This window comes from Pipra filicauda, unplaced genomic scaffold, assembly GCF_003945595.2.
Source record: "Pipra filicauda isolate LSUMZ 115617 unplaced genomic scaffold, ASM394559v2 scaffold151_size3305965_pilon, whole genome shotgun sequence".
Taxonomy (NCBI): Eukaryota; Metazoa; Chordata; class Aves; order Passeriformes; family Pipridae; genus Pipra; species Pipra filicauda.
Window position 1 is genome coordinate 499,681 of NW_024104007.1, and position 18,291 is coordinate 517,971.

The following is an 18,291-nucleotide window of genomic DNA, read 5'->3' on the forward strand; positions in this document are numbered from 1 at the left end:
ATTATCAGCCTGATTTGAAAGCACCTGGGATCTGTGTATGTTCACAGCAGGTACAAAAGACTGGGGCTTAGATTAGCCATGCACATGTGAAATAAATACTACAGCAAAGAATTTTGGTTTCTGGTTATTCTTACTAAGTCTGAATTCTCTATTTTGGAGAGGAGTTAAAAAGCAGAGATGTAAGGAATTAATTTTAAAATGTTATAGCTAGATCGACTTTTTTTTTCCCCAAGGCCTCTGCCATATGAAGCCTTCTCTGCATCTTCTGAAGATGGACATTATTGTTATTAATAATGAATCAAAAACAGTTTGACTTAAAGCAAGCTGGATTTCTCATGCTTTTGTTATGACTTGCAGTAGACAGCTTCAAAGCCGTATGTGCTTCTGTAAGCAAAGAAATTTGCTGTTGCTGACTCTCTCTCTCTCCTGATGGTGTGAAGCTTTGTGAGGACCTGGATGAAAGCACAGCCCCTCAGTCCTATCCTCACCACAGGGGACAGACACCTTCAAGGGAAATCAGACCCCTCTGTAATAGGAGCTGGAATGCTTGTCCTGAAAGCTCCTCTAGCCACTCACTGCTGGAAAGCAGCATCAACACAGTCTTTCTCCTTTCCCTTTTGTCACCTGGGCTGTATTTTTGGTCCTGCCCTTGTGTTGTTCTGTGTGATTCACTTTTCCATAAACATGCCTCTTGTACTCAAAGGTCTCATTTTCTCTTGTTGTGGTGCCTCTCCTTCAGGTGACTGATAGTTCTGTATTAATTTAACAGGCCACTTTTTTGTCAGACTGTTAAACAAATGGACCTCCCTTGTTCTGTGCTAAAAGAGCCTTAATTTTTTCTTCTGAGTGACTGCCCCAAAGATGGAAATCCAGGAGCAGAACATGTGTGTGTCAGTGGCCTTCCCTGTATTACACCATGACTGGTAGCTCAGTATTTATCTGGCTGAATGCTTGTGCTGACCTCAATTCAGTTATCTAAAAGGATGGTTTTCGGGCTGTCTGCCTGAATTGATGAGCCAAGAAATATGTCTAAATGAATTGGCACCATCTGGGCAGCCTGGCACGGAGTGGAGAGAGGTGGTAACGAGCTGCCATCAATTGGAGGGAGTCTCATACCATTAAAATGACTGAGCAGTTTGTTTTCATTGGTGCTCCTTGCTTCACCCGAGCAAGGCCTGAGTCCCTCTGCTCTTGCAAGAGCATCCATCTTACACTAAAACACAGCAGACAGGTGGTGGCTTCAGGGTGGTTTGCATGTGTCAGGACACAGGCAGACATGCTGCAGGTCCAGGTTGAGGTCGCTACCCAAAATGCATCCCAGCTGGTGAAGAGCAAAGCCCCCCCTGGCACAACTGCATGTGTAGCTGCTCCCTGGCCCACTTCTGTCACAGCCATCTGTTTTAGCTGTGTTCCTATCATGCTTCTTTTTTAACCCCCTCCCCTTTTTCTACAATATTGTTGTGTTAGAGCTGGAGCAGGGGGAGGTGTCAGGTCTGTTGTACTGGCAAATTAGAAGGGACAGAAGCTTCTGACATGAGCAGGGCAGCAAATTCATGTAGCTCTTTGTGCTGGTTTTGGCTGGGGTAGAGTTAATTTTCTTCCCAGTGGCTAGTATGGCTATGTTTTGGATTTGTGCTGAGCACAGGGTTGATAATATAGAGATGTTTTTGTTATTGCTGAGCAGAGCTTACGCAGAGCCAAGGTCTTTTGTGCTTTTTGTATGGCCACACTGGCAAGGAATTTGGGGGTGCCTGGGAGGCTGGGAGGAGACACAGCCAGGACAGGTGACCCAAACTGACCAAAGGGATATTCCAGACCATATGACATCATGCTCAGTATATAAAGTGTCGGAAATAAGGAGGAAGGTGGGGATATTTGGAGTGACAATGTTTGTCACTGTTGTGTGTGATAGGGCCCTGCTCTCCTGGAGATGCCTGAACACCTGCCTGCCCATGGGAAGCAGTGAATTAATTCCCTGTTTTGCTTTGCTTGCATGGCTTTTGTTTTCCCTATTATACTGTCTTTATCTCAACCCGTGAGTTTTTTACCTTTTATCTTTGCATTTCTCTCCCCAGACCTGCTGGTGGGAGAGTGAGCGAGTGGCTGTGTGGGGCTTGGCTGCTGGCTGGGGTTAAACCACAACACTTTTCAGCAGTAGCCAAGAATAATGGTGTCTGTGTCACTTGATAATGTTTTTCAAAATACAAATTAATATGAATGCTCAGTGGAGACATTAATTGCTCTTAAAATATTAAAACTGCCCCCAAATAGCAAATTGCTGACTCCTCGGCTTTCCATCTGAGCTTTTTGCAGCTTTAAAATGAAGTTCCAGTTTATTGTGGAGGCTGGGAGAGGAAAGGAATGAAACTCCACACATGCACAAATGTGCAGCTTTGTCACAGATGCTGTAACAGGCATTTCAGGTGGGGCCACATGAGCTCTGTGTTGTGGGGCAGGAGGAGCCTTCTCCCATGCAGTGAGTGCAGTGGAGTGTCTCTCATGTCTCCCACCCTGGCAGATCCAGATCTGTGCATTCTGGCCAACCTGATGCACGCTTTTTAGGTGCTGCTTGGCTGCTCAGGGGTTTTGTCTTTGTGCTAGCTTTTGTCAGAGGGGAAGTTCGGGGAATTTCCAAGCACCTATTAGGGCTCAGGGAAATTTGAGACAGCAGAGGAGCTGGCTCATTATTATTTATAAATACTTTTTTTTTTCCTTTGCAATCCCCAAATTCCCCATCAAGAGAAAATGTCTGACCAAAAGTCTGACTAGCTCCCCTGACTGTGTTTTCCCTGTAGTAGAAAAGCTCCTGGGGGACAAAGGCTCCTGTGTTCAGTACACAGGTGGGACACAGATCTTGCAGCAGTTTCTGGGAAGATGTCTGTGCTGCAGCATGGGTGTGAGCTCTCTTAACACACTTCTGCCTCTTTGGGCACATAATTTTCTTGGAATAGATCATTGGCAACTTCTAGACTAGGATGCCTTTGTGATCTTGTGAGGGGCTGGGATGTGATGAGGCAACTCTTTGCAAGATGCAAGTGGTTACAGCACCCACCCTTGGGGAAGATGCTACTTGTGCAAGAGTGCAGGTGGTCTTTGTATTTCATGTAGAGGGTAGTTGAACCCATTACTGTTGAGCCCCATTGATCTTTATGCACGAATTAGCTCAGACATAACTGGCTGTTGTTAGTTGATTTGTGTTAAAGTGTTGTTCTCCTTCTCCTGGCCCAATTTGCCTCTAGGGCATCAACCCTAAGGTCTGTACTGCAAGTCAGAGGGTGATAATTCATTGTGTGCCCAAAAGAAGTGGCTGATGTTGGTAGAGCAGATCCTACATGGTTGGATCTGGGGTCTAGTGAGCAAGTTATAACATAAAGAGAGAGAGTGGTAGGTTTCTACTGGACTGTGTGACAGAAGGTCTCAGTCTAGCAGAAGCCAAACCTTACACTGAAGTGCCTCTGTTCATTGACAACCTTGTGAATTGTTTTTTTCTTTTTTAACCCCCCTCTCCCATGAGTGGTTTACCCATCCTCAGTTATGAAACATACTGCTTGGCAGTTCCAATTTATCATGGTGAGAAATGCTTCGTCCTTTGAACTTTCACAGGCTGCCTACATAATAGGAACATGGTTTATCTTCCACACACTCTAGGCAGAGAGGAGAGTAATACCTTCAGCCTCTTTTGATCCTCAGTGTGAAGGGAGGCTGCATGGTTCATTTCGAAACACGAAGAAGATCTCTTGAAGAGGACCTGTGGGCTGCATCTGTAAAGCAAAATTTTTTCCTATGGACTGTCAGTGTATGAGCTTATATATCTCTAGAATGATTCTAGAAAAAAAATATTCTGAAGTAGTGGCCACTGGCTCTGTGTAGCTTTAGAAACAGCAGCATAACATTAGGCTTGCTTTTTTTTTTCTTCGACTTATTTAATCCCCCTTCCTCTCCTGACTTCCCTTATGCTACCGATTGCTTTCTGCCATGTCCCTATTAAAGCAGGGAATGCAAAGTTGCAGGACTGTTTGAGAGCTGCTTTACACAGAGCAGTGTGTGGTTTGAAAACCACAAGCCGAGCAGCAGCTGGCAGTAGAAGCCCGGCTTTGGCTCTGGAGCCAGAGCCAGGGCTAAGATGTGGCTGGTAAAGCCCGTGCTGATGGCTGTTACGGGTAGAGGCAGAAGCAGCTAACAAAGATAGAGCTTAACTTCAGCCCCTGACCTGTCCTGGTGTTTCTATCACCTCTAGATGAAAGAACAAAAGCTACTTTATTTGCTTCTCTTAAACTATTAAAAAACCATAATATAACTATACCACAGGTAAATTGGGGTGTATTCTTCTTATTTGTTGCATAAATAGCAGCAGCCTAAGGCACTGCCAAAATGCAATCTCATTTTGTGGAGTACAAAACGAGAAGCAGTGGGTCAGCTCCTTTGGGTACCAGTTGTTGCAGGAAAGCCCTGATGTTTCAGTCAGTGCTCACTGAGCAGAGAAGATTATACAAGACTGGCTCTTCTAGGGGAAGCCTCTCCAAGAAAAAAACCCTCTGTCCTGCAGTGACTCTGGAATCCACTCTGGAATCCACTTGGTTTACTTTAAACTTTAGAGAGCAAGAGTTTTCTACTTCTTTATGAACGTGTAAGGAGATGGTTTCACCATTTTTCCTAAATTTGTAATGCTTCAAGAATTTCCCGTTGTGGAATGTGTGTCACTTAGAGTGGGAGTGGTAAATAGTGGAAAAAATCTCTAACCTCGAAACACCCAAGGACATGGTGGGGCAAGAAAGGGCCAAAACTGAAGTCTTCCCAATTAAAATGTGGAGAAAAGTCTGATTTTCACCTAAATTGCTAATGAGATGCAGACAATTTTACGGTTAGTGTTTTGTAGTCTGTCCTGCCGAAAATCTTACACTTCCTGTGAATAATGAGGCTAGAAAGGGAGAAGAGCCACTATTTGGGAAACACAGCTATGAAAGACAGCAAAGGGAGGTGAAGTCACCATCTTGCAGTAGAATGTAAAGAAGAAAAAAGGGCAAAAAAAGAGAAAAGCCTGAACATATTATTATGTATAATTTGCTGTTGTTAAAACTGCAGTACAACAGGTTCATGGTCTCATCTGGCCCTGCTGTTTTTCCCTTTTTGGCATGTGGTTGACTTCTGTGAACCTGGTAAATTGATATTTTCTGTGTCAAAGTATTTGCTTGTTTTCTTCCTAGAAACGAACACTTACCGCACCCCTCTCTATGGGCAGCCCTCCTGGTGGGGGGAAGATGATGCAAATAACAAGGACGACAGAAGGCAAGAGGAACATTACTCAGGTAATGGAGGCGATGTGGGGTGGGAGAAGATGGGGGACACAAAATTTCTGCACACTTTTGGTGTTTACTGTGTGAAGCCATCCCGTCTCAAGGCTTTAATTACCACTCTTTTTTTTTGTGCTTGTGTTTGCACGTTCCTACGTGTAGGTTGCTGCTGATGAAACTGGAATAAGGGAGAATTAAAATGTTTTCCCTAAAATATTTGAACATTAGAAACAGCAGTTGTGGAATAATTCAGTGTGGATGAGAAAGGCCTTACTAAGCTTTTTTGTGACCTAGTTACTTAGCAGTGCTGCATCTGTTTCTCATCTCATCATACTTGGAAGCCATTTTGTCTTACCACTCCTATTCTTGTGAATCTGTATGTATGGAAGATGCATCTTTTTCAGCTTGTGCAGTAAACCTGATGTTTCTGTCAAGCACAGTGCTCTACTGCACAAATAAGTGTTATATTTCAGTGCACATACCGTGTATCTGTTCTCTAGCAGAGAGGGGTTATGATTAATAGCCCTTCCAGGAGGTTAAAATAAGTGAGTGACCTTCTAGCCAAGAAGTTTGAGTAGTACTGAAAAAATATGGTTTTATCCTTAGTGATGTTAGAGATTTAGGTGTTGATCCAGCAGAATCATACCTGTGATTAGCTTTACACACTCAGGCTTTTCCTTTGAGCTCTGGAAGTTGAATGGGGGTCTGTGTGTATGTATGTGTGTGTGTGTGTGTGTGTGTGTGTCTGCGCGTGTGTAAGTGAATCCAGCAGAGTGAAATGGGATCTTCCTTCCATATCAGCTCAGGCATACAGAAACCTTAAAATGGTGCCAGTCACATAGGTTCTGTCAAAACATAGAACTCTGTGTGTGTGTGCAAGCTCAGCTCTCTCTTTTGGGAGCAGTGGAAGAAAGAACAAAGTGAATATAACAACTGGTGGTCAGACCATAAAGCACCAATTTCAATGATGAGGCCAGAGTACAAAGCTAACAAATACAGAACTTGTGGTTTTTTCTTTATTCCATTTCAGCTAATGTTTGTGAATTTAAGGTTTTATTGCCTCTTTTTTCTCCTTTTGCAGAGAGATCCAAAGAGATAACCCAACATGAAGAGGAACTGAATGGGAATATTTCTACTTACAGAGATGCCCAGGAACAATCTGTGTTTCCCTTCCGGAGAGAGCCGAGTTATTTTGAGATTCCAACTAAAGAATTTCAGCAGCCATCCAAATCTCCAGAAACACAGGTCCATGAGATCCCAACAAAGGATGTTGATACTGTGGTAGCCCCTGTTGTACAGAGTCATGCCTCTTTCACCATTGAATTTGATGATGGTACCCCGGGTAAAATAAAGATAAAAGACCACGTAACTAAATTTTCACTCAGACAGAGAAGACCATATAGTAAGGAACCAGCTCACACAGAAGTGATGTCGGCAGAGAGCAAAGTGGCTGACTGGCTTGTCCAGAATGACCCAAGCTTGATGAGACGTCAGTCTGCGGGAGATGATGTTTACAGTACTAAGAGTGACCTGCCAGTTCATGTGAGGACACTTAAAGGTGAGTGAATATCTTGTCACGTGGACATAGCTCTCTGTTGGCCGTGCAAATGCTGCATAATAAAAGAGGAGAACCCTTCTCCTTTCAGGGAGAACTGGACTTTATTATCTCTGCTCCAAATTTGCAAGATGAAGAGTATTACTTTAATGACTGTTAATGTGTTGAATCTGGCTAGCAAGCTCTTCACCTGACCCTGAAGTCATGTGTGATGTTGGCCTGGGGACACTCTAATGTGACTGCTCTACATCTATAATGCCAGCTCAGCAGTTGGTTGAAAAAAAACTGGTTTGATTTTTAAATGTCTAAAGTAATTTCCATGTGATCAGGCAGACTGATAAACACTGGTCTTTCAGTGAATTTTGTTCTCTTGTCTTCTCCTAGCTGATGGAATGACTTTTCGTTGTAGCTGTAGTCCAGAAGAGTCTTAAGTGTGATCATCCTGATGGCTGTAATGTCCAGAGCCAGTTGGTTGGATGACAAGAGGTCCTGACAAAGAGAGTATGGATAGAGTTGAGATGTACATGATCCCAAATAAAGGAAATTGTTTTGCTTATAAGAGAAGGTTTCTTCTCTTAAACTTCTCTTAAAGCTTCTCTGTAATTCTTCTCTGTTCAAAAACATCAGATTTGGTGGACCTGTGTTCTGTTAAGTGTGTTACTGTGAGGAGTTCTTTGAGGATTTTCAAAGGTCTGAAGTGTAGTTTGGAGCCCAGTTCTTAGTGCAGCTTGTGGGACTCATGATTTTCATGCAAATTTGAATATATTTTACGTGATTTAGGCTTGCTTGGGTGTCTCTCTTGGACTGTGCACTGAACAGCTAGCAGGAGACCACAGATTCCCGCATTTTCACTGCCTTGCCTCTGGAGAAGCTATTGTTTTGCAGCTTTAACTGATGAAGTCATATTGAAGACCTATTTGTGCTCAAGGTCCTACTTAAATGAGAGGAATACCTTGTTTTCCCGTGAAGGAATATTTACTTGGGCCTTGTTATAAAAAAACTAATCGTAATATGAAGAGTTTTACATATTACACCTCCAACTTGCTTTTATGGATACATATTTTTGAAAGGTCTCATATTCATCCATGGGGTTGGGCATGGCATGGAAATGGAACTGTTTTGTTGCCACTGCTTGTTTCTAGTCCTTCCCAATAAGGGACGGTGTTGAGGTGCCCTGTTTGGTTATTTAGGGTCTTATTTTCAGTCTACTGTGACTTGTATGATAGAGGGGTTTGGGCTGGGGATTTTTTGTTATTGTCATGTTGGATTTTGTTGTCTTACTGGAGGACATTGTCAGGGATAGAAATATGGATAGAAATGTGCTTCAGTAGTTTTGCTCTTTCCTCTTGGAGAAAACTAGAGAGTTGGGCAGCTGTTGCTTGTCCTAGGGTTTTCATGAGCGATGCATGGGAACACTAGACTGATGACACTTGCCTCTCTACAGTCCATAAGGCATGGAGAGAAGCTGAACTAATTTAATGCATAATTTGCATATCAAGAAATCAACCTTTGGACATTTGATTAAGGCATACAATGTTGGTGGCCTGAGGAGTTTATCCACCTCTGCTTTGGCAGAGGACAGGGTGTCATTTGTCTGCGATAGCTGCCTAACATGTTCTTCTGGCAGGGCTAATTTGGAAGATATCTTGGAGGCTACCACTGACTGCCTACCGGGTTTAGGTCTTCAGTATCAGAGGTGCCACCATTGGGGGTAATTAGTAACAACTGTTCACTTCCAGGAACAATGTGGTGAATGTAAAGCCTGGTATCAAAGCTAGAGAGGTCAGGTTTTTGCAGCTTGAGAGGATGTGCACTGTGTTCTGCTGGGGCATCTGTGTGCGTGGTGGATGTTTTCCTTGTGTCCTCAACATTTGGCATTCAGCAGAGTTCTTAGCCAAGACCTTTAATTTAGGAACTTTCCCTTCCAAGGGTGAAGCTTATCAGCCCTCGGGGCACAATGCAAAGTTTGCTGGCTTCCTTCATGAGGGTGTTAGGAGACTCTTCACAGAACTGACTCCTGGGTTGAATGGATCTTACATTAAATTCTAATCTTTCACAGTTAACTTGATGTAATAAATGGTCTTCACCCATGAGTCTGGAGAACTTGCAAAGTAGGTTTGAGCAGTTTTCCTTTCAAACACGTGGTATTTTAGCCAGTATATCTTGCTACATATTACAGTCTAGAGCGCAGAGACCTCTTTCCCCGTTCTCCCGATGACAGGTTCCTGGTCGTTGACTGAATCGTGTTCTGTGCCTTCACACCCGTTTCCTTCTCCAAAAAAAGGTTTGTTTTTTGTTTTACTTTTAATTTTTTGTTTTAATTTTAAGTTTCTGTTTTACTTCAGCTTACTTTCTGACAGTGCTGAGCTAAGGTGCTGAGGGTCAGGCAGGCACTGATATGTAGGGGTGGTTGTGAAGATGGTTGTTGCTAACATAAGTGAAAATAATTATAAACTTAGTTTAAGCTTAGTAAACTCTTAAGTAATGATTTAACCTTTGCTTGGCTGGTGATAGGATGGTGTAACTCGTGGGGGTGTCATGGTGTGATTCTTAGATCTCCAGGAAAAGTAAAGAATCCTGCAAATTTACTTTTCTGTTACCCTCTGGTTTATTTTCCCCTTGTAGAGGAGGGTAATGTGGGTGCTCAGAGATGTATCTGCTTATAATGCACTGATCTGGTCTTTGATCGTGGGGATTTGGTTTCATGGGATGCATTCTGAGAGTTTTATTTGCTGATCCTGCAGAGAAAACCTAATGAAGTGATCTTAGACTACAGTAATTGGGCGGAACGGCAAAATAATGTCATCATTTTTATTTAAATTGAAAAAAGAAAGAAACAAAGCATAGGTATCTAAACCAACCAGCATTACAAAATCAGAAACCCATGTGGTTGAAATTACTTCTTGAATTGTTTTTAAATAAATAAATGATAGCCAACGAGTGGTAAAAAGTGGGGTCAGGAGAGAGCTGCCTTCTCTTTTTATTTCTCCTGTTGGGATACAATCTCTGTACCACGCAGATGTCTTTAGAGTTGTTTAATCCTATAGGATGCTTTTATTTTAACTGAAATTATAAATTTCAGCTGGGAGGTAATGAGAGAGCCGCAGCAACTGAGAATATGAAAGTCAAATCTGCATGCCTTGTTTCCAGGCAATAGGCACGAGGACGGGACGCAGAGCGACTCCGAAGACCCCGTGGCGCCCAAGGCGGAGAAGGAGACACCGGCGGGCAGCGAACGTCCGACAGAGCAAACCCGGCTGCAGCGCCAGATGAGGCGGGATCCCCACGAGATGCTGCACAACAAGCAGGCCTTCGTCATCGAGTTCTTCGAGGACACGCCGCGGAAGAAGCGGTCGCAGTCCTTCACGCACAGCGCTCACTCCTCCCAGAGCGACACCGACCCAGGGATGAAGACCAAGGTTGAAAAGCGCAAGAATGCGTTGCCGGCGGAGAAAGTGGGAAATTCAGTGCCGCCATCCCACCTCACAGCCCAGGCAGGCAAACCCAATAGCAACTCCTGTGGGACTCAAAGAACCAGCTCCTTCAAGAGGGAGAAGACTGAGGATCGGATCAACTCTTCGTCGTCCTCTGCTTCCAGAGCATCAGCCAAAACTTATGGGAGCGTTGGGAGGAAGTCTAAAATGGCTCAGGATTTCATGGCTGAGTACTTGCGTGAGACTGCTCAATCTGGGAAGCCGAGTGCTGAGAAACCAGCCCCTCTGCCCATGCCAGTGGCTCCACGTGTGGTTATATCATCGGAACCAGAGTCTGCCTCTGCCCCACCTCTGGAGGTGAAGTCTGCCCAGGGCAGGAGGAATGATGAGGAAGACAGTATAAGCGAAACAGGCACATACACCATTGAGACGGAGTCGCAGGATAAAGAGGTGGAGGAAGCACGGAAAATGATAGATCAGGTAAATGCTGCCTTTTTGTGCTTGACCAGTATGCTGAGGGCTGAAGGCTTGGGCTTCCAGGCCTTGTGCTGGGAACCTAAATTAGCTCTTGCCATGAAGGGATGTAATTGGGTGCAGCAGGTGGTTCTGGTAAGAAATGGGTAGAAAATCATCCTGAGTAACCTGTGTTAAGGATAGGCCCCAACAAACTGTGAGGCTGGTCTTCAAAAAAATCCCATCAAAACAACAGAATTACAAACAAATGAAAAAAATCCACAGAGTAAAAGAAGGCAAGATAAACCCACAGCAAAGAACTGCCTTTGCTTCCAAAATGGGATTTGGATGCAAAAGTGAAAGAGTGGGCTTGCCATGTGTTTAGAGGAAAGGCAGCACCTGAATAAAGATCAGGCTGATCCTGCTGACAGCTTTGGCTGGGAGCAGCTCTGCTCTCTAGGACTGCTCCCAAGCCTCTGCCTCGATGTTGCATCACCTCCTGCCCACTGTTAGGAAGATGGGAGCATCCTGTGGTAGTCCAAAGGAAATGCCAAGGGCTGGTACTCTTCATCCTTCATAGACCTTAGTGATAGGTGTTTCTGTACTTGGCTGTGCCTGATTAGGAAGGCCATGCTTGCTGGCAGGGCAAGTGGCAGCTAGATAAGATAGAAAAGGGTGTGATCTAGGGCAGAGGCAATCCTAGATGGATCTATACATGTTTGGATTTTTCAGAGTGAGTGATAGCCTAAAAACAAAACCTCAGAGATGAGGGAGAAGCTTAAAAACAACCCACCCAACTAAGCAACCGCAGGGCAAACCAAAGTTTGGCTGATTTTCAGGTTTAACTTTCATCTGCGGTCTATTATGAAAACAAAACTGGCAAGTTGCTATGAAGATTTAGAGAAGTGTAGTCAGGAGGATGGTGAGGTTTAAAGCAAACCTTAATTGAACCTGGTTTTAGAGCTTTGTATACAGTGTTTTGTGAGCCTGGATCTAGCTTCCCTCTTTGTTTATTCCATTCGTTCCTTACATCTTGTTTGAAATGTGATCGGAAGCTCTCAGGGCAGGGTATTTAAAGCCACAGCAAGGTCCTAGTCCTGACATTAGATGACTAATTGTTCTGGTCGAGAAAATGCCACAAAAATACAAATATTTCTGGGGAGTAGTGTTGGCAGCCATGTGACTTGGGCAGGCAAACTGGCACAATTCTTGTCCTGCGCCACACACTTCTGGTCTGTGCCATGGACTTGGTGCAGTTGACAGCTGCACGTCAGAGTTTCTGTCAGGAAGATGGAAAATATGAGTTCTAGACTTGCTTAGGTTCTGAGGTGCTTTTTATCCCCCCCACCATTGCCCACACACTTTTTAACAGAGGTGAGAGTGGAGACCTTTATGGCAGTCTTTGCCCAGCCAAGGCACCTCCATGGTTGTATCTTCCTCTGAACTTCTTGTAGTCAGGGAAAAGAAACAAGCCCTGCTAAGGCATAGATCTTGTTCACCCCCTTAGGAAGGCCCGCTTATCTCCAAAGGGAATCTATCCAAGTAGCTCAAACACTCACTCATCTCAGAGGATCCTTTCCCAGGTCCTCATGTGGCAGTGCAAGGCTGCTTTGCTCAGCCCACTCGCTGCTACAGTCTATGAAAGACCCTGGGGTTGGAGCTTTCCTATTTTTTTCTTTCTAATTCTCCACAAATGAGCTGGTAAATAGCTTTCCTGACACTTATCCCAAATTTCTCAGGGATGAAAAAGGACTCCTTTTCAGTGAAAGTTGCTACTGTTAAAGGCAACGCACCTAAATAATGAAGGAGAGAGGAAAGGTGGGTGTGAATGGAATTCTATGAATAAGTATATTTAAAGCTGCTGCTGTGGAGTACAGAAGACAATGATTTACTTAGTTGGTATGGAAGCATTGGCAAGTGTTTTCGGCCCTTTGGGATCATAGTTTGTGCGTGACTAATGCTTCATGGATTTGGATTTTGGGATAATATTTTTCTGTTTTCTTGTGTTTAATCTTTCCCATGCAAACACCTTTTCAGGTTTTTGGCGTTCTTGAGTCACCTGAATTTTCCAGAATCTCTTCAGCCTTTAGACCAATAATTAAAGGTGAAAAAGACGACTCCGGTTCTCATCAGCATCTAATCAGTGAAAATGGCACTAGTCAGAAGTCACCCCTGCTCCAGGCATTTTCCTCAAAAGCTGTGAGTGGGTCCCAGGCTGAAGCGCAGGTACGGGCAGTCCAGGTGGATTTGCTGGGATGGTGGAGGTGTCGATGGGTTTTCTGTCTGGATGTAAATGTGACGTGTAGCTTGGTTTCCCATTTTGAGCAGACCGAGTGATATGTGTATGAGAGGAGAGGTTTTTGTGGCTAGGATTTTGTTTACAAACCCTCTTTCTGGCATTGTCTTCCCCACCTTGTTATAGATGTCTGCAGCATCTCAAGGGAGTCAGAAGTGGGTGTCCAGATGGGCGAGCCTTGCGGACAGTTACTCTGAGCCTGGATCTGTCTCTGGGCAGGGTGATGGAAGTGCAGGTAAGTCTCATTCAGCATTGATGTTTGAAGGAAGCTGAATCTAGGCCAGGATGATACAAAAAGCAGAAATTAAGGGCTTCTGTGCATCTGGCTGTGACTTATTTTTTGTTTTAGGTAGTGTAGTTGGGGATGGGAGGGACAGAGTGAATTGTTCCCAGTGGATTGAAGACAGAAGGAGCCTCTGGTTTGCATTTTGGAGTCATCCAAGAGGTTCTTAAATGTTAGGTTTGACATGACTGAAGGGCACCTGGGAAGGAGAGAGGCTTTGGGGGTTAACTAGCCCCAAGTTGTGATTCTTTAGATTGGCTTATGATCCCAAATGAAAACCCTTTGCAAGTTTCCTTGGAGTTAGTTGCTGGCTTGTGCTTTTTTTTGGTGTGTTTCTCCTGTGTCTGGCTGTGTTGAAAATTTCGGCTGTTCTGGGATTTGCTGTTGAGTGGCAGCTTTGAAGCATGGAGATCAGCACAGAAAAGTATGTATGGAGGGGAGAAGAGGAGTGGGAGGAGATCAGACTCCCATCATAACTGGGAAGACAGCTGACAGACCCTGTTGGTCTTCTTGGTGTGTGAGGAAAGGACAAAAACACTTTGTTGGGTTTTATAAATGTTTTCAACTTTTTTTGTTTAGAAGTACTGTCATTAACCTTCTTGACATCAACACCTATAGGTAGATCCAATAAAGATTAGAAGAAACTATTGTTTCAGGGGTCATTGCTACTGTTTTCACACCGTGTGAGAACCTGACTCCTGGAGTCCTTGAAATATTACCATAGCCAAATAACCAGTTATCCTGGTATTTAAAGGTGGTGTCAGATATGGAGTCCTGGCCAGCGGCATGAGAGAAATAGGAGTGCTCTTTCTATGAAGTGTGTCCTTGCAGATAAGCCCACCCACACTGGGGCAGTGAGCTCTAATTCAGAGCCTCTTAAATGTTACAGGGTCTTTCTCCTGGGAATTTGCTGTGGGGTGTGATTGTAGGAGAACTCGTAGTGTGAAAAACACCACCTATTTAGTCAAATGGGTGATATTGTCTAGAATGGTGCTTAAAACACTGGATCACTGATGTCTGATGGCTTTTCAACTCATTCCTGTGGCCTGATTGTTGGCAGATAGGTGCCAGCTATGCAGTTAGCCTCTAAAGTATGTGCTTGTACTGAGAGGTATATTATGGGAGAATGAATCTGAAATCCAACCTTGAGAGAGGAGTGGTGTTGAGCAGTGTGATTCAGCAAAGGAATTAGGTATATTGTCTGTATTGATAAGCCTGAGGGAGCAAGGAGCAACCAGGCCCTGTTGATGTTCATACTACGTAAAAGCTTAGTTCTAAGTGCATCTTGGGACTGCTTTTGTGGACTAAATAAGTAAGTAAATAAGTGGCATAGTTGTGCAATAGTTGATTGTTGTCCACTTAATCCTCTTCAGAAAGCGGTGTAGCCCCAAAACCTGGGGAACCAGAAAACTCTGTGCCCTCGAGAACAAGGCGCCTTCTTCCCCAACTCCCACCCAGCGATAAATCAGACAGCCCCACGCCCACGGTCCTGGTTTGCCAGGAGTCCTATTCTGAGGTTACCAAGAGAACCATCGTGAAGGACCACTGCACGGAAGCCTATGGAGATCCCAGCAGTCGCCTCTTCATCCAAGAAGACTTGGATCCAGATAGCCTCAGTGATGCCAGCAGATCTGACGATGGCTTCAGCATGGAAAAAGGCAAGAAATATAAAGAGAACAATAAAATGCCAGAGCAGATGGGGGAAGACAATAGATCAGAGAGCCGGCAGCCAGGAGCCTCACGGATCTCACATGTGAGAGCTGTGAGTGAGCCAGTTTCTACTTCATTCTACATTGGCGATGACAGCAATGATGTGGGAGTTCCCTCCAAGCTCTCTCTGAGCATGTCCCATGCTCAAGCAGACAAAGATGTTAAGGATCAGGAGTTTTCCTTCAAGTGTGCTGGCACACCAGTTGCTGGAAAGCCACCGGTCAAAGATGTTAGCGCTTATATAAATGCGGCTGGAAAAGTTGTTATTTCCCTTCATCAGAGTCTTCCTCAAGATCAAGAAAACGCGTCAGGAAAGGAAACAGCATCTTTTGTTAGACAGGAAAGTTTTACCAAAGATAAATCAAGCAGTGGTGTTCCTCAAAATAAACTCCCACATATTTCAAGTCACCCTCTGCTTAAAGATTTAGAGGCTGTTCGGTCAAGTCGTATGGACTTTAGTCAGGAGACTCATCTTCTTCTTAAGGACACTGAAACTGCCTTGGCAGCATTGGAAGCCAAATTGCTTAGTCAAAACCAACAGCTGGAGCCCTCGGAAACTGCTGGTCAGCTGGAGGACTCCTTGTCAGGGGACTCAGACGTAGACACTGCCAGCACAGTCAGCTTGGTGAGCGGCAAGAACGTCCCGACGAGTGCCCCAAAACGCAAAGCGGTTGCAAGCTTGCAGAAGGAGAAATCTTCCTCCACACCTTCCATCCAGGACCAGTGCGGGCAGCCCAGCGCTCGGGACAGGCTGACGGAGAAGCGGAAAACGCAAGCACCAGAGGCATCAAACCGTGCAGAGGCCGCCAAACGCTTCCAGATGAAGCGGAGCGCCGGGACTCGAGGGTCTCTTGACTTCACGGATGATGAGCGAGGTTCGAGCTCACCCTACTTGTCAGTCCCTGACGCGGTCGTGTCTGACCAAGAGCACTCAGTAACCCGACCGGTTCCCAGAAGGAAACCTTACACTCAGGCCACCAAGGAGGACCAGAGCAAAACGACCTCCAATGTGCAGAAAATCCAGCAGGTTCTCACCCGCTCCAACAGTTTATCCACCCCACGTCCCACACGGGCCTCCAAGCTACGCCGTGCACGGCTGGGAGATGCTTCGGACAACGAATGTGTCGATGCTGAGAAAACGGCCTCCAACCCTGACGCCGCTGCTCAGGGCCCCAAGCAGCCCACGGAGACAAAGAAGCTCTCCCGGCTGGACATCCTCGCCATGCCAAGGAAACGGGCAGGTTCATTTACAGTGCCCAGTGACTCCGAGACAGCACAGTCGAGGACGGGGTTTTCAGGCCGCAGTGCGGATTCCTATCGGAAGACGGGCGTTTCGGAGGTCAGAGCCGCGGCGAGGAAAACAGCAGCTGCTGCCTCTGCCAAGCAACCTTTCAGCAGGACCCGTTCAAGCAGTGTCAAGTATTCCTCCTCATCCAGTAAGTGCTCTTGCTTTACGTTTCTCCCATATTCCCCTCTTTCTGACTTACAGGCTGCACATGGTTGCCAAGGATTGGTATCTCAGTAGTACAGGAGCTGCATTGGTGAGTACAAAAGTCTCAACATCCATGCTGCTCATTAATGCAGATTTCCTGTGGGTTTGGAGACAGCAGAGCATCTCTCATACCCAGTGAGATGATATTGTGGTGGTGTCTGTGAGAATATTGCAAACAGCTACTTTTTTTTCCTTCAGTGACTTTGTTTCTTGAACAACCAGTTGCCATTTGACCATGGCACGTTGGCCATTTTTCTATTAAACAAATAGAATTTAATGCCTTTCCAGAACTACAGCTGGAAATTCTGCAAGGAATTCTGTTCTGTTCCTGTTTAACTTCTAAGATTAAAAGTTTGCTTCCAGAGAGCTTATAATGGTGTTGGTGACAGATGATGTCCAAGGTGGCAGGTTTGAAGGCATCTGAAACAGGAGAACAAGAAATAAACATCCCTGTGTTGTGAAAGCTGTTCCCTTGTTCTTCCTGTAAATGTGAATATGGGGCTGGACACTGCATGTTGATTGCCCCAAGAAATTCTCACTTCTGTGTATTTTCACTCACTTCTGCCACAGGTAAGGCAGGTGTGCAGTCCTGTTTTTCATGAGGCAGAGGTTTGGGATCTATCTTGCCCTGTAGCTGAGCACTCAACAAACCCTTGCAATATCAACATTTGTCATACTGAAATCAGCCTTTAATTAAGAGATGGGCCCAATTCAGATGACAACTCCGAAATGGTAATTGTTATTGGGAGATTTGTCCCCGACAACTTTGGTCTAAGTTCCAGGTCTGTGCCTGTAGTCTTTGACCTGCCATGGATGTGGCAAAGCAGATCTCTTTGCTTAGGTTTTTAGGAATCTGTTTGCTTAGGTTTTTGGCTTAGGTAGCCAAAGGGACAAGAAGAACCCCTTCGGCTGGATTTCTGAGTCCTGTTGAGAGGGATGCTATTTTCAGCAGTTCTGTGATTTTGTAGGGGGTCTTGGAGTTCTTGATGTGTCCTTTAATATATTTTCATACAGCTGAAGTAATTATCCTTCTTGCATTATTCATTTTTATTGCATGCTAAAAATGTTATTTGCTGCTTGTTTTGATTGGGATTGTTTTAGTGCATCCAGCTTCCCCTTTAATTGTAATGATTTTTTTCTTACACATTTGTATATGCATGTAAATCAGAATGTGATTAAGCTAAAAGAGTATGTGCAGTCTCTTCTCTTGCCTTTTTTGAGATGATGCTATTATTAACTTCTTGTTAAACAGTAACAAATTTAAAGCAAAATAATGTGGTCAGAGTTTTCCAAACAGGAGGCGGTCTTTGCACTCCCTCTGCCTTTGGACCACAGACTTCAAATCATTCGGAGAGAAATGATAAGTGTTGGCCAGTTCTTTATTCAAATGAATTGGTTTTTGATTTCCAGAGCTCCGTAGCAGCATGCTAACACCTCTCCTTGCCTGTAGTTGTAGCAGATGATGCTAATCCTTCCACTGAATTAGTTACTCTTAAAATACTAACCTCCTAATTCCTTGATAGGATTGTGGACCTTGTGCAAGCTCTAAATACACACTGGTGTGTTTCATGCTTCATTGTGCTTACTGTCCTGTGATGCATGTTCCTATACTAATGCTGTTGTAGATACAGTAAATCAACACCTAGAACTCCCCTCCTGGAACAAAAGTGAAATGTTGATAAACTGGACTACTCACTGTGCCATCAAGATGTTTTTTAGCATGGTACAACAACCCTTGAGAGCACTGAGTGTCAAGCCTTGGGGGTAAGGAGGCAGA

The 18,291-nt window shown here is 44.6% G+C and overlaps 1 protein-coding gene across 9 annotated transcripts in view; it reads left to right on the top strand.

The window, feature by feature from the left end:
- Positions 1 to 18,291, top strand: part of CEP170B (centrosomal protein 170B) — a 58,663-nt gene that overhangs the window by 23,605 nt on the left and 16,767 nt on the right. For 6 of the 9 annotated variants that reach the window (XM_027716423.2, XM_027716424.2, XM_027716426.2 and 3 more), the window contains exons 7-13: positions 5,205 to 5,306; positions 6,373 to 6,849; positions 9,068 to 9,130; positions 9,997 to 10,760; positions 12,771 to 12,959; positions 13,156 to 13,264; positions 14,686 to 16,458. In XM_027716423.2, coding sequence (XP_027572224.1) covers positions 5,205 to 5,306; positions 6,373 to 6,849; positions 9,068 to 9,130; positions 9,997 to 10,760; positions 12,771 to 12,959; positions 13,156 to 13,264; positions 14,686 to 16,458 — 3,477 coding nt within the window. The remainder of the gene's footprint in view (positions 1 to 5,204; positions 5,307 to 6,372; positions 6,850 to 9,067; positions 9,131 to 9,996; positions 10,761 to 12,770; positions 12,960 to 13,155; positions 13,265 to 14,685; positions 16,459 to 18,291) is intronic. The other 3 variants (XM_027716425.2, XM_027716427.2, XM_039378974.1) reach the window with 1 other exon arrangement.